The sequence below is a fragment of the Simochromis diagramma genome, unplaced genomic scaffold (genome assembly GCF_900408965.1).
Source record: "Simochromis diagramma unplaced genomic scaffold, fSimDia1.1 OVJJ01000343.1, whole genome shotgun sequence".
NCBI classification, from domain to species: domain Eukaryota; kingdom Metazoa; phylum Chordata; class Actinopteri; order Cichliformes; family Cichlidae; genus Simochromis; species Simochromis diagramma.
Window position 1 is genome coordinate 880741 of NW_024386831.1, and position 15241 is coordinate 895981.

Genomic DNA, 15241 nt, shown 5'->3' on the forward strand with positions numbered 1-15241 from the left:
GTCATCCATTTTCCCAATTTTCCCGAAAGAAACTGGTGGAAAAAATATTCAAACTATGTGCTGACATGGATATTACGATACTTTATAGCTGACACAGGCAAACCACTGAAACAACATGAAGCACGCTGCAATTCTGTTACTGGTTAAACTTGGGTTAAATATTTAATCCTTATATGGCACAGCACCTGGCTCAAACTGTTGACTCGACACAGCAAAAAAACATCACAATGGAGGAAAAGAAGGAAAATAAGGAAGCTGCATTCACTGACCAAGAACTAAAAAAAAGTCAAGCAATGCAGGAGAAAATGGCCAATGTATGTGTTGTTTGTTTTAAGGTCTTACATCCCACAAAGACGAGTGCTGACACCAGCTGGAAGATGCTGTATATGAGGGGGAAGGCAAACATCTTTTCCAGCTCCTCTGGGGTGAAAGAAAGCTGGACGATAGTGCTGCACAACTGGGCATTCTGGATACCTGTCTCCAGTGCAATGGTTCGACATCTGAACAAATAAAGAAACAATGATGAACCTCATCAGTAAGTCAAACTTGAATGTAGCTGTGTCAGAAACATTTTGCTGTCACCTCACCTGTACCAGGGTTGACCCACAAAGCGAGCCAGGAAGAACCCAAGGCTCAATCCAATAAAGGGGTAGATGGTGCCAATTATCCAGAGGGCGGGAGCAATGGTCCAGGACGACTGGTAGAGGACTCCTCCAACCACAGCTATAATAATAATGAGAACCAAGCCAACAATGGATCCAACCTGTGCACAACATAAACACTCCATTAAAACCCAGTCCAGGTGATTTAACTGGTTCGGCACTGTAAAATGAAAATATCACATCCCCCCAGTATGTATGATGGAAATGCTATTTCTAAAAAGAAACATGTCACACAGGCACAAGATGTTATAAGTGAAAACATTAAACCTGTAGAATTATATTCAATAAACTGTAGAGTATTCCTACCTTCAGGATCTTTTTTGCCATCTCAGGCCACCTGTGCTTTACGTACATTCCCACACCGATCGGGATGATTAGGGCTGCCAGTGTGATACCTGAGGATGCAAAAAAGTAGATTATAAAAAGGTTACATTAGAGGCAGGAACAGCCTTCACAGTTACATCCTGATAATACACATTATTGAGAGCACTTGTTTGAAATTCTTTAAGGTGTTTCAGTTCTTTGAAAGCTTTCCTTACCGATACTGTCATACGGGATCTTGATGGTGTCACTGGATGTCCATACGCTGGTGTAGATTAAAAGACAGAGAGGCATCATCCCCAAGGCCAGGAGAGAGGAGCAGGCTGTCATACTGAGACTGAGGAGTGAAGGATTTGGACACAGATGAGTTTCCTGCATTTGTCCCTAGCTGTGCTTATACACACTTACACAATTTGTTTTATTTAAATAGTGCATTAACATTGAATAAATGTAAATAAAACTCTAGACCAATAAAAACTTGTAATACATTAATTCTGTTGTTCTCCTGCCAGGTAGCTACACAACAAGAAAGTCTTCCTTAAAATAGCTTAAGAGTGTTCTGGGATCCAAAAAACATGAAAATATTCTATTTAGTTTACATACACAAGAGAAACAAATAGTTATCATAGAGTAAACATAGTGGTCCTCTAAGAGCAGCACTTGGTGATAGTAGGGAAAAAAGAAGGTTCCTTTTTTAACAGGGAGAAACCTCCAGCTGAAAAAGGCTGAGGGAAGTCTGCTCTTTAACATAAAGGGAAAAAGAAAAAATTGCAGTGAACCTGCCCGCTGTCTCACCTGAGGTCCATGTCTCCTTCCAACCAGTAGCAGATGATGTTGGAGTTTGAGCCACCTGGACAGCAGCCCATGATGATGATGACCACTGCCTGCACAGCCTGGACCCCAAAAGCCAGTGACAAGGCAAAAGCTGTGAAAGGCATAATGCCAAACTGGCAGAGGAAGCCAATGATAATGCCCCATGGCTTCTTAATGTGGCCCCACAGCTTTGCAGCCTCCACTGTGCAGCCCATGGCGAACATGACCATTGCGAGCATGATGGTGAGCACCGTGCTCATCACTACTCCCAGGATGGCATTGAAGTTACTGGGAGGAACAAGGCAGTCTGTGCCCGAGCAGGCTGTGGCAGCATTGTCACAGATAGCTGGCAGCATGGTGGTTGGCTTCAGCGTGGACATTGTTGTTGCAGAAGAAGAATATCAGCAGATACTAAAACTTGCACACACTTTGGGGCTTCTTAGAGTCCTTGAGGTGAGACAAGTCCAGTTTCACCACCTGTCCAGGAAAATGGATGTGACAAAGAGAAGGAGTGAGCTTGGATCACTGCCCTTTATGCCCACGGTTTCAAAGCCAAATAAAATTGGGCGGAAAGATAAAAAATTAACCAATAGTCTATGTTTTATGGGGTCAGTGTTCAAAACACATGCATATAAAAAAGAAAATCACAATGAAATATGAAATACCATTACACCATGGCTCCAGTTTTTACAGCCTTGTGGGTTTTAAAGTTTTAATGAACTCACATGTCATCAAGCATCATCATGCAGGAAAAGTTTCAAAGAGGCAGCAGCCACAGAATACATGTCCTTTGCACAATTATATATGGCCGTCTTTGGTCTCTTAATCATTCTTTTAAACATGAGTAACCCAGAGCCCATAAAACAAAATAAAGGTGTACAGTGGTCCTTCGTTTATTGTAGGAGTTATGTTCTAAAAAATAACCTGAGATAGGTAAAATCCGCAAAGTAGTCGGCGCTGTCACTTGGTGTTCGCTCGCTCTGTGGTAGAGTACAAGGTCTTAAATAATCAGGCCCCATCTTATCTTAATGACCTTGTAGTACCATATCACCCTATTAGAGCACTTCGCTCTTGCTCTGCAGGCCTACTTGTTGTTCCTAGAGAATTTAAAAGTAGAATGGGAGGGAGAGCCTTCAGTTTTCAGGCCCCTCTTCTGTGGAACCAGCTTCCAGTTTGGATTCGGGAGATAGACACTATCTCTACTTTTAAGATTAGGCTTAAAACTTTCCTTTTTGCTAAAGCATATAGGGCTGGACCAGGTGACCCTGAATCCTCCCTTAGTTATTGCTGCAATAGACGTAGGCTGCCGGGGGATTCCCATGATGCATTGAGTTTTTCCTTTCCAGTCACCTTTCTCACTCACTATGTATTAACAGACCTCTCTGCATTGAATCATATCTGTTATTAACCTCTGTCTCTCTTCCACAGCATGTCTTTTATCCTGTCTTCCTTCTCTCACCCCAACCGGTCGCACCAGATGGCCCCGCCCCTCCCTGAGCCTGGTCTGCTGGAGGTTTCTTCCTGTAAAAAGGGAGTTTTTCCTTCCCACTGTCGCCAAAGTGCTTACTCATAGGGGGTCATATGATTGTTGGGTTTTTCTCTCTATCTATGAAGCGCCTTGAGGCGACTTTTGTTGTGATTTGGCGCTATATAAATAAAATTGAATTGAAAAATTGAATTTGTAGATGCTAAGCCTATGCTTGAAGCAACTGAGGTGTTAGATGGCAGGGGTGACACAGTGCCACTGTTATGAATGAAACTTGACATAATCCAATAACTCCAGCCATAATTATCTTGTCCTTTATTGTTTTCCATGGGTTGCATTTGTTGTTCAACAGTCTTCTTAGTATCCACCGTCATTTAGCATGACTACTTGGTGACTATTTATTTACATAACATTATGATTGTGACCTTGAACCAAGACTACGTGCAGCTGTTCACATTTTACCACAATACGGTCAAAGGCAAGCTTTAGTCTTTTTTTAAAAAAAATAAGACAAAGGACATTGGAACAACTGCACAAAAACAATAACATGCAAATAATCTTTATTTATAACTACACAACGGAGAACAGAAATGTATTCATTAAAAACTGTTTGTGTTCATCATTTAAAAAAATGTCCAAGTAAATGAAATTAAACTGTAATTGCTTCATTAAACAAAGTCCCTTTGCAGTACAGCAGACTCATACATTAAAGTGTGAATATGTTGATTTCAAAGTCTGATGCTTGAGTATGGACAGAAAAACTCATCACTGAAACCCCAGACTTTCAAAGATTACATTCTTATTAACCATTTATGTATGACTATTAAATTATTATTTCAATCATTCACACTTGGCTTTTAGCTACTTCCTCACTCAACAACTAACCATAGGATTTACTGACCAATTTTAATAATAAAATAATAATTAATAATAAATAACCAAAATAGTAATAATAAAAATCTGTTTAACTACTACTACTACTTTTATGGAGCTGTTACACAGTTAATTCATGCTAACAGCTTTACATTTACATGACTGGATCTCACATAGATTTCTCTTAAGCTGTAACTACATCATTATATCACATTTTGTTCTTTGTTGTCATCACTGTGTTCTTGTTGCTATTGAAATAACATTAATATGAAATAAATTATGGCTGTCACCTTACAAAAAACCCCAAACACCCTGTTTACAATCACTGAAGCACTGATTAAGACACCTGTCTAACAAAGTATAGGGAACGTGGTTCTAAATATTTAGATATGAATAAAAGTAAATAACACATAATTCAGCAGTTGGTCCCCACCACGTTCCCACTTGAAGTTAGATACTGACTGTCCTGGGGAAGAAATTTGTGCAACCCTGTTCAGCTAAAACTTTTCCAAATGGTTTAGTGTGGTGCACATACAGCCTGCAGAGTGCAGTGTGTCTTCACAGTAGAGTCCAAATGCTGTGATCACTGATGCAGTTGTTATTGCTCATACCAACAGTCCAAAGTCTCTGGTTTTCAGAGCTGCAATATCACAGCGCAGTGCTTTTGTCAGTGCTTTTATCCTTCACATCCGTGTTGTTGCTCTCATCGCCCTCAAAGCCACCATTTTCCTGTGGGCAGTGCTTTTGCTCTTCTACATCAGCGTTCTGACCTTCCAAGTATGTAGCGTCACTGTTTGTAGACGAGCCGCCACAAAATCTTTTATAAAGCTGGAAGCCTGGACAGGAAACAAACCATAGATTCAGAACCAGTGAGCAAAGACCTTTGGACAAAACCTTTAAAAGTGGAATAAACAGGACTTCTATGCAAGATGCCATAACAAGAAAATTTTTTCCCATGTTTCCCATGTTTTCTTTTCTGTTCAGTTTCAAGTATAAGTGAGCATCTACGATACACTGTAAACCAGCGGTTCTCAAATGTTTGGTGCACAGGACAGACAGAATTCAAAATTTCAAGGTATTCTGCAGAAGATGCCCTCTATGTCATTTTAGACAATGTGAACTATAACTTTCATTCATTCCCTCACTGCACATTTTCATACGAAAACCTATTTTAATGCAAGCCTATTCTCACGTCTGTGACATTAAGTAGCACCATCTTCTCAAACACACAGGAATTGCTAATTTAAGCAAATTCTGTCCTTTGAATGTGTTCCGAGACGCACTGGGGTATGGCATTAGTGGGACTGTGGAAGGTCCATTTCGTCACTGGTAAATGTGCAGGAGGTTTGTTTTAACCTGAAGTGAAAGGAATAAGTAAGGGATGAAAAAAAAAAACAGCAAGCAAAAAATACCACAAAACAAAAGATCTCCTAGGTGACATAAAAACTCATGAAGATGTTGCACTTCTTAAAGTTTTTCATAGGTGTTAGAGCATCAGTGCAGTAATGCTAAAGATGTCTGCATGCATGGGGAGACACAGGAAGCAGACCCGAGGAAGCGGTGTTGAACAATACCTCTTATTGAGAGTGCATTGTTCCTGCTTCTTATACAGGGAGTGTAGAATTATTAGGCAAATGAGTATTTTGTCCACATCATCCTCTTCATGCATGTTGTCCTACTCCAAGCTGTATAGGCTCGAAAGCCTACTACCAGTTAAGCATATTAGGTGATGTGCATCTCTGTAATGAGAAGGGGTGTGGTCTAATGACATCAACACCCTATATCAAGTGTGCATAATTATTAGGCAACGTCCTTTCCTTTGGCAAAATGGGTCAAAAGAAGGTCTTGACAGGCTCAGAAAAGTCAAAAATAGTGAGATATCTTGCAGAGGGATGCAGCAGTCTCAAAATTGCAAAGCTTCTGAAGCGTGATCATCGAACAATCAAGCGTTTCATTCAAAATGGTCAACAGGGTCGCAAGAAGCGTGTGGAAAAACCAAGGCACAAAATAACTGCCCATGAACTGAGAAAAGTCAAGCGTGCAGCTGCCAAGATGCCACTTGCCACCAGTTTGGCCATATTTCAGAGCTGCAACATCACTGGAGTGCCCAAAAGCACAAGGTGTGCAATACTCAGAGACATGGCCAAGGTAAGAAAGGCTGAAAGACGACCACCACTGAACAAGACACACAAGCTGAAACGTCAAGACTGGGCCAAGGAATATCTCAAGACTGGTTTTTCTAAGGTTTTATGGACTGATGAAATGAGAGTGAGTCTTGATGGGCCAGATGGATGGGCCCGTGGCTGGATTGGTAAAGGGCAGAGAGCTCCAGTCCGACTCAGACGCCAGCAAGGTGGAGGTGGAGTACTGGTTTGGGCTGGTATCATCAAAGATGAGCTTGTGGGGCCTTTTTGGGTTGAGGATGGAGTCAAGCTCAACTCCCAGTCCTACTGCCAGTTTCTGGAAGACACCTTCTTCAAGCAGTGGTACAGGAAGAAGTCTGCATCCTTCAAGAAAAACATGATTTTCATGCAGGACAATGCTCCATCACACGCGTCCAAGTACTCCACAGCGTGGCTGGCAAGAAAGGGTATAAAAGAAGAAAAACTAATGACATGGCCTCCTTGTTCACCTGATCTGAACCCCATTGAGAACCTGTGGTCCATCATCAAATGTGAGATTTACAAGGATGGAAAACAGTACACCTCTCTGAACAGTGTCTGGGAGGCTGTGGTTGCTGCTGCACGCAATGTTGATGGTGAACAGATCAAAACACTGACAGATTCCATGGATGGCAGGCTTTTGAGTGTCCTTGCAAAGAAAGGTGGCTATATTGGTCGCTGATTTGTTTTTGTTTTGTTTTTGAATGTCAGAAATGTATATTTGTGAATGTGGAGATGTTATATTGGTTTCACTGGTAAAAATAAATAATTGAAATGGGTATATATTTGTTTTTTGTTAAGTTGCCTAATAATTATGCACAGTAATAGTCACCTGCACACACAGATATCCCCCTAAAATAGCTAAAACTAAAAACAAACTAAAAACTACTTCCAAAAACATTCAGCTTTGATATTAATGAGTTTTTTGGGTTCATTGAGAACATGGTTGTTGTTCAATAATAAAATTATTCCTCAAAAATACAACTTGCCTAATAATTCTGCACTCCCTGTAGTTCAAATCCACCACTGTTTTACAGAAGCCAGTATTTCTCTCAGGAGAATGTTTAGTTAATTCCTGCCAACAAATGCCACAGTTGGACTAATGACCATTAACATCTCTGATGTTGGTTGCTACTGGATATTTCAGATATCAGTTGCCTAGCTAACCCTATAACATATATATTGTCCTCTCATGTCACTTATAATCCTCTCAACGTCTATTTGAGCTGTTATTTTACACTGTTGCAGGAAGTTGTGAAAAGTCATTGCCATTCAGGAGTCTCAGGTTGTAAAGCTGCTGCTAATTACTTCATGCGAGGAAGTTTCTAAAGACAGGTAGCTTTTGTAGGTGATGTTGGGGGTGCTTTTCTTCATTTTTTCCGCCATTCTCCAATGCTCTCCTCAATCACAGCTTTAAATGCGTCAGTCAATAATATAGTCAAATTCAATTTCTTACATTACTTTTTTTCTGTTACAAAATGATGTTTGGTTTACACAAAGTCCCTGGCACACCTGGACACCTCTTGGGAAACACTTGAATTAACCTTGACTGGTGCCCTTGAATTCTGAGCAGCATCCCCCTTTATGTAATTTGCTTTCACAGTTAGACAATTCAATGGTCAAAGAAATAGTAATAAGACTGTGAGGTAAAGTCATCCATTTTCCCAATTTTCCCGAAAGAAACTGGTGGAAAAAATATTCAAACTATGTGCTGACATGGATATTACGATACTTTATAGTAGAGATGGACCGATCCGATATTACGTATCGGTATCCGTCCGATACTGACGTAAATTACTGGATCGGATATCGGAGAAAAATTTAAAAAATGTAATCTGATCCATTAAATATCACGAAAGCACCTCACAAAACTTGCCACACGGCGTAACTCGGCTCATAACCGTAGCACGTTGCAGCAGTGCTTGTCACGTGATAGAGCAGCTGTGTGTATTTGTAGCCTAGCTAGCAATCCGGCATTTCATCTCCAAGAAGTTGTGAGAATGAGGAAACCAGGGTCTGAACAACAGCAGCACGTTTAAGTTTGATAAGCTGTTGTTGGAATTTATTTACGTTCTACACCAGGATCTTTTTCTATGCAGCCGGGGCAGATCTAGCAAAGTTTTGCCAGGGGGGCCGATAGGGCATTAACAGGGAAAAGGGGGCACAAAGACATACTTTTCTTTCTTATTCTCATTTAAAATATCTAGCTTTTAATAAATAATTATTTTAATCTGATGTAAAATGTATAGAAGTCCATTACTATATATAGTAACTATTAAGTCTAATATACCCTAGTAAGCTAGTACTTTTTTTTTTGGGAAGGTACAATCTGTGCAGTCTGCAATTCTGTTGAAGACAGATGTTGAATCTATTTAATTATTTTTGGAAAATAATTGATTTCTGTGCATTTTTCATTTTCTTTTCACACTGCATCAAATTAAAGTTGATTACGTCGATTAAGCATCATGAGGTGGAGGGTGGGTGGTTCCCTATTTTATTTATTTATTTATTTATTTATTTTTTGCTGGGAGTTTTAGAACCCTATTAGTTAGGTTGCTTACTCTTTAAAATACCAGAATAGGAAGGATAGAGTAGGTTTAAGTTTGTTAGACTGATCAGTTTTGCTGAACTATGAAATGTTTTGGGTGCAGTGTATTTTTTGCATGCAGGTATAACAGAATAGCTTTAGTGTTTGTTTTTTAACTTGAGTATGAACTTATACAAAAAGCAGCACGATATTAAAAAACAGTTTTTTTGTTTAAAAAACACACTATATCGGATTCATATCGGTATTGGCAGATATCCAAATTTATGATATCGGTATCGGACATAAAAAAGTGGTATCGTACCATCTCTACTTTATAGCTGACACAGGCAAACCACTGAAACAACATGAAGCACGCTGCAATTCTGTGACTGGTTAAACTTGGGTTAAACATTTAATCCTTATATGGCACAACACCTGGCTCAAACTGTTGACGCGACACAGCAAAAAAACATCACAATGGAGGAAAAGAAGGAAAATAAGGATTCACTGACCAAGAATTAAAAAAAGTCCAGTGATGCAGGAGAAAATGGCCAATGTATATGTCGTGTGTTTTAAGGTCTTACATCCCACAAAGATGAGCTCACTGGCATACAGCACCAAAGGTCTTGCTTTGCCCCAGGGAGTGAGAGCTCATTCCATCAGGGAATGGCAGCCCCTTTGGCCCTTTTTAAAGGGGTACCTGTAGCTGATATTTGTGTGGCAGCTAGTTGGGCATCACCGCTGCTGTCATAGGTGTTATGATACTTGATCTCTGACACAGATAAACCACCAGAGAAGCATGAAGCATGCTGCAACTCTATTACTGGTTAAACTTGGGTTAAATATTTAATCCTTATATGGCACAGCACCTGGCTCCCCTCACCATACCTTTTCTGAAAGGGGTTTGTTGGCTGAGACCTGTGCTTAAGTCCAGTGTCCCTGCTTGGGACTTTTCTTTAGTGCTGGAGGCATATGTAGCCCCCCTTTTGAACCCATTGAGTCTGTGGATATGAAATTTCTCTCATATAAGACTGCATCAGTTCTCACTTTGGCTTCAGCAAAGTAAGTGGGTGACCTACATGCGTTGCAGTGCATCCCTCTTGCACAGTGTTCTCTCCTGATGGCCATAAGGTCGTATTGCGTCCGAATGCTGCCTATTTTCCCAAGGTCAAGCCTGCATATTATAACTGAATGGAGTTTGAGTTGCTGAGCTTTTGCTTCCCTCCTTTTGCATCTGAGGAGCAGAGGAGGATGCATTCTCTTTGTCCAGTGTGTGTGCTACGTACCCACATTGAGAGCACTCAGAATGTGTGTTTATGTCACCAGCTGTATATTTACACAGAGCTCTACCTCTGGCTGGATTGGTGAAGCAGACAAAGGCTGTCCCACTGGATTATAGAAGCAAGCTCACTGGCGTACAGCACCAAAGGTCTTGCTTTGCCCCAGGGAGTGAGAGCTCATTCCATCAGGGAATGGCAGCCCCTTTGGCCCTTTTTAAAGGGGTACCTGTAGCTGATATTTGTGTGGCAGCTAGTTGGGCATCACCGCTGCTGTCATAGGTGTTATGATACTTGATCTCTGACACAGATAAACCACCAGAGAAGCATGAAGCACGCTGCAACTCTATTACTGGTTAAACTTGGGTTAAATATTTAATCCTTATATGGCACAGCACCTGGCTCAATCTGTTGACTCAACACAGCAAAAAAACATCACAATGGAGGAAAAGAAGGAAAATAAGGAAGCTGCATTCACTGACCAAGAACTAAAAAAAAGTCAAGCAATGCAGGAGAAAATGGCCAATGTATGTGTTGTTTGTTTTAAGGTCTTACATCCCACAAAGACGAGTGCTGACACGAGCTGGAAGATGCTGTATATGAGGGGGAAGGCAAACATCTTTTCCAGCTCCTCTGGGGTGAAGGACAGCTGGACGATAGTGCTGCACAACTGGGCATTCTGGATACCTGTCTCCAGTGCAATGGTTCGACATCTGAACAAATAAAGAAACAATGACGAACCTCATCAGTAAGTCAAACTTGAATGTAGCTGTGTCAGAAACATTTTGCTGTCACCTCACCTGTACCAGGGTTGACCCACAAAGCGAGCCAGGAAGAACCCAAGGCTCAATCCAATAAAGGGGTAGATGGTGCCAATTATCCACAGGGAGGGAGCAATGGTCCAGGACGACTGGTAGAGGACTCCTCCAACCACAGCTATAATAATAATGAGAACCAAGCCAACAGTGGATCCAACCTGTGCACAACATAAACACTCCATTAAAACCAAGTCCAGGTGATTTAACTGGTTCGGCACTGTAAAATGAAAATATCACATCCCCCCAGTATGTATGATGGAAATGCTATTTCTAAAAAGAAACATGTCACACAGGCACAAGATGTTATAAGTGAAAACATTAAACCTGTAGTATTATATTCAATAAACTGTAGAGTATTCCTACCTTCAGGATCTTTTTTGCCATCTCAGGCCACCTGTGCTTTACGTACATTCCCACACCGATCGGGATGATTAGGGGTGCCAGTGTGATACCTGAGGATGCAAAAAAGTAGATTATAAAAAGGTTACCTTAGAGGCAGGAACAGCATTCACAGTTACATCCTGATAATACACATTATTGAGAGCAATTGTTTGAAATTCTTTAAGGTGTTTCAGTTCTTTGAAAGCTTTCCTTACCGATACTGTCATACGGGATCTTGATGGTGTCACTGGATGTCCATACGCTGGTGTAGATTAAAAGACAGAGAGGCATCATCCCCAAGGCCAGGAGAGAGGAGCAGGCTGTCATACTGAGACTGAGGAGCGAAGGATTTGGACACAGATGAGTTTCCTGCATTTGTCCCTAGCTGTGCTTATACACACTAACACAATTTGTTTTATTTAAATAGTGCATTAACATTGAATAAATGTAAATAAAACTCTAGACCAATAAAAACTTGTAATACATTAATTCTGTTGTTCTCCTGCCAGGTAGCTACACAACAAGAAAGTCTTCCTTAAAATAGCTTAAGAGTGTTCTGGGATCCAAAAAACATGAAAATATTCTATTTAGTTTACATACACAAGAGAAACAAATAGTTATCATAGAGTAGGGAAAAAAGAAGGTTCCTTTTTTAACAGGGAGAAACCTCCAGCTGAAAAAGGCTCAGAGAAGTCTGCTCTTTAACATAAAGGGAAAAAGGAAAAAATGGCAATGAACCTGCCCGCTGTCTCACCTGAGGTCCATGTCTCCATCCAACCAGTAGCAGATGATGTTGGAGTTTGAGCCACCTGGACAGCAGCCCATGATGATGATGACCACTGCCTGCACAGCCTGGACCCCAAAAGCCAGTGACAAGGCAAAAGCTGTGAAAGGCATAATGCCAAACTGGCAGAGGAAGCCAATGATAATGCCCCATGGCTTCTTAATGTGGCCCCACAGCTTTGCAGCCTCCACTCTGCAGCCCATGGCGAACATGACCATTGCGAGTATGATGGTGAGCACCGTGCTCATCACTGCTCCCAGGGTGGCATTGAAGTTACTGGGAGGAACAAGGCAGTCTGTGCCCGAGCAGGCTGTGGCAGCATTGTCACAGATAGCTGGCAGCATGGTGGTTGGCTTCAGCGTGGACATTGTTGTTGCAGAAGAAGAATATCAGCAGATACTAAAACTTGCACACACTTTGGGGCTTCTTAGAGTCCTTGAAATGAGACAAGTCCAGTTTCACCACCTGTCCAGGAAAGTGGATGTGACAAAGAGAAGGAGTGAGCTTGGATCACTGCCCTTTATGCCCACGGTTTCAAAGCCAAATAAAATTGGGCTGAAAGATAAAAAAATAACCAATAGTCTATGTTTTATGGGGTCAGTGTTCAAAACACATGCATATAAAAAAGAAAATCACAATGAAATATGAAATACCATTACACCATGGCTCCAGTTTTTACAGCCTTGTGGGTTTAAAGTTTTAATGAACTCACAATCATCAAGCATCATCATGCAGGAAAAGTTTCAAAGAGGCAGCAGCCACAGAATACATGTCCTTTGCACAATTATATATGGCCGTCTTTGGTCTCTTAATCATTCTTTTAAACATGAGTAACCCAGAGCCCATAAAACAAAATAAAGGTGTACAGTGGTCCTTCATTTATTGTAGGAGTTATGTTCTAAAAAATAACCCGAGATAGGTAAAATCCGCAAAGTAGTCAGCTTTTAAAAAAAAATTATTATAGATGTTTTAAGCTGTAAAACCCCTCACTACACACTTTATACACTTTTCTCAGACAGGCATGAACATTTTCACACTTTTCTCTCTTGTTTAAACACCCTCAAAGTTCAAACCTTTGTAGAAAAATAAGTCCAGTATTATAGAATGAAACCAAAGACCAAACCCTGTTTCAGGTGCAGAACGTGAATAGAGCGGCTGCCAGAGAATTCAACATCAATGAATCAAGTAGAGGAAGCAAGAAGAATGAGTTAAGTTTGACTTATCTGTTTTGTTTCGCTTAACGCGCCTTATAATCCGGTGTGCCTTATAATCCGGAAAATACGGTAACTTCTACCTTCCTTTAGCATGTCCGGAAGTCCAACCTTTTGTGCGATGGTTAGCGTCTTCCTCTGCCTTATGGGTGGTACCGCAGTTGCCTTTGACGGTTCAAAATGTTTCGTAGCCATTGTTGTGTTTGTTGGGGAGAAAACTTACAAACATACAGCACAGCACTGCAGAGTCACACTGTAGCGATCGAAAATGTATGTAAATTTGACAAGCTGAATGCATTCTGTTCTGTACAGGAGACTAGGCATGGAGGAAAAAGCTCATCATTTCATGGTGACATAATCTTTAATTAACACCCCAAAGTCTGCATGATCAACCATTTTGAACATGAGTTAATTTTTAATCTGAAATGCTGTTAATATAAAAACAGCCTCCCTAATTTAAAAAAAAAAAACAAATCCACCACGTGAGTGTGTTTAAACCCAGCAGGAGATCCCAGGGCTGTTCCCTGATTAGTGGTTTTATTTTTCATATATTATATCTTCTTCCTAACTAACGTTATGCAACTTTGCCATTTTCCAGACTGGTTTATGTAATTTATGATTCTTTCACAGGGGTTTTGTTCAAATTAATGAGAACATGTTGTAACAGTCACAATGGTGTGGTTTCTCTTTAAGACAATGCAAGGTAAGGGTTAGTAACTTCATAAGTATGCACCAATGCCCTCCCTTTGCAGTGAGAGCAACGTTCTTGCACGTGAGCGTATGGACCGGACGGACCTTAAGTCTTTCACCTCTTTAACTACTTGCAATGTTGTAGGAACACTGTGTTGTAGGAACACAGGTTGTGCTTCATGTATGATAAGCGGGCCTTGTAAGGTAGATGTAGAGAATGTGCACTAAAGGACAAGCACTGTGGAATTCCCAGTACCAGTGTGGTCGTGAGTTTTTCTGACTGTCCTGTTAAGTGCTTCTACCGCTTTTCTTAACCACTGAGTACAACCTGTGTTGTTTTAGTTTATTAAAGTCTTTATCTCCTTCCTAATTCACTTCATGCAACTTTGCCATTACCTATCATTTATCATCTATCATTTATTTTGCAGACTAGTTTATGTAATTCATGATTTCTTCACAGGGGTTTCCTTCAAATTAATCAGATCACGTGTTGTTTCATTTTATTAAAGTTTTCATTTTAAGCACTTGCTGTGTAGTGTACTGTACATGAGTCATCATGAGCTTAGAAACCTAAAACACATCAACGTAATACCTTTTTTTATCCTCTCTGGATGCCCATATCAGTCCATAATGGTGATACCAATATTTAACTTTCATTTGTGAACTAAATTAAATGTTTTACATATAAACATAATACAGATTCTTGAGGAAGTAAACATTTCCATGCTAAATCTGGTGCATCTCATATTAACACATGAAATGTCTGTCTGTGTGTTTGCTGCTTTATCCACCAACTCCCTCTACACAATCAAGAGTTGAGCAACCAAACTTGGCACACAGGTACATTTTAGGCCTCTACAGGTATATCTATATGGTGGATTTACAAATCTGATTAATGTTGCCTTCACCCTCCACATCTCCTTGAGTTCTTTTCTCAGCTCTTGGTATTTCTCAAGCTTCTTGTGTTCCTTCTTTCTAATGTTGCTGTCATTTAGGATAGCTACATCTATCACTACAGCCATCTTAATCTGCTTATCCACCACTTCTGTGTCCAATTGGTTAGCCGTAATCACTTTGTCTGTTTGTATCTGGAAGTCCAACAGGATCTTGGCTTGGTTATTCTCGACCACCCTACGGGGTATGTCCTATTTTGACCACGGGACTTCTAGGCCATATTTGGCACAGATGTTCCTGTATACTAAGCTGCACATTCGGTTACGCCGCCCCATGTGTGCC

The 15241-nt window shown here is 40.6% G+C and overlaps 2 protein-coding genes across 2 annotated transcripts; both read right to left on the bottom strand.

The window, feature by feature from the left end:
- Positions 1 to 536: 536 nt before the first annotated feature.
- On the bottom strand, positions 537 to 2262 carry LOC120730860 (ileal sodium/bile acid cotransporter-like). The gene is made up of 4 exons (XM_040027428.1): positions 1779 to 2262; positions 1202 to 1320; positions 969 to 1057; positions 537 to 763 (listed from the first exon to the last, which is right to left on the bottom strand). Exons 1-4 carry the CDS (start codon positions 2174 to 2176, stop codon positions 584 to 586), a joined length of 786 nt encoding a protein of 261 aa, XP_039883362.1. The 5' UTR covers positions 2177 to 2262; the 3' UTR covers positions 537 to 583.
- A 1622-nt stretch (positions 2263 to 3884) lies between these two features.
- Positions 3885 to 12538, bottom strand: LOC120730861 (ileal sodium/bile acid cotransporter-like). Its single transcript, XM_040027429.1, has 6 exons — positions 12075 to 12538; positions 11536 to 11654; positions 11303 to 11391; positions 10922 to 11097; positions 10677 to 10834; positions 3885 to 4991 (listed from the first exon to the last, which is right to left on the bottom strand). Exons 1-6 carry the CDS (start codon positions 12470 to 12472, stop codon positions 4804 to 4806), a joined length of 1128 nt encoding a protein of 375 aa, XP_039883363.1. The 5' UTR covers positions 12473 to 12538; the 3' UTR covers positions 3885 to 4803.
- Between the last annotated feature and the right edge of the window lie 2703 nt (positions 12539 to 15241).

Coding starts and splice junctions, on each gene's coding strand:
- LOC120730860 (XM_040027428.1), bottom strand. CDS start 2,176: ATGTCCACGCTGAAGCCAACCACCATGCTGCCAGCTATCTGTGACAAT. Junction 1,321..1,778: donor GAAGGAGACATGGACCTCAG/GTGAGACAGCGG, acceptor TTCACTCCTCAG/TCTCAGTATGACAGCCTGCT. Junction 1,058..1,201: donor GATCCCGTATGACAGTATCG/GTAAGGAAAGCT, acceptor TTGCATCCTCAG/GTATCACACTGGCAGCCCTA.
- LOC120730861 (XM_040027429.1), bottom strand. CDS start 12,472: ATGTCCACGCTGAAGCCAACCACCATGCTGCCAGCTATCTGTGACAAT. Junction 10,835..10,921: donor GTGGGTCAACCCTGGTACAG/GTGAGGTGACAG, acceptor TTATTTGTTCAG/ATGTCGAACCATTGCACTGG. Junction 4,992..10,676: donor AGCACTCGTCTTTGTGGGAT/GTAAGACCTTAA, acceptor TTTCCTGTCCAG/GCTTCCAGCTTTATAAAAGA.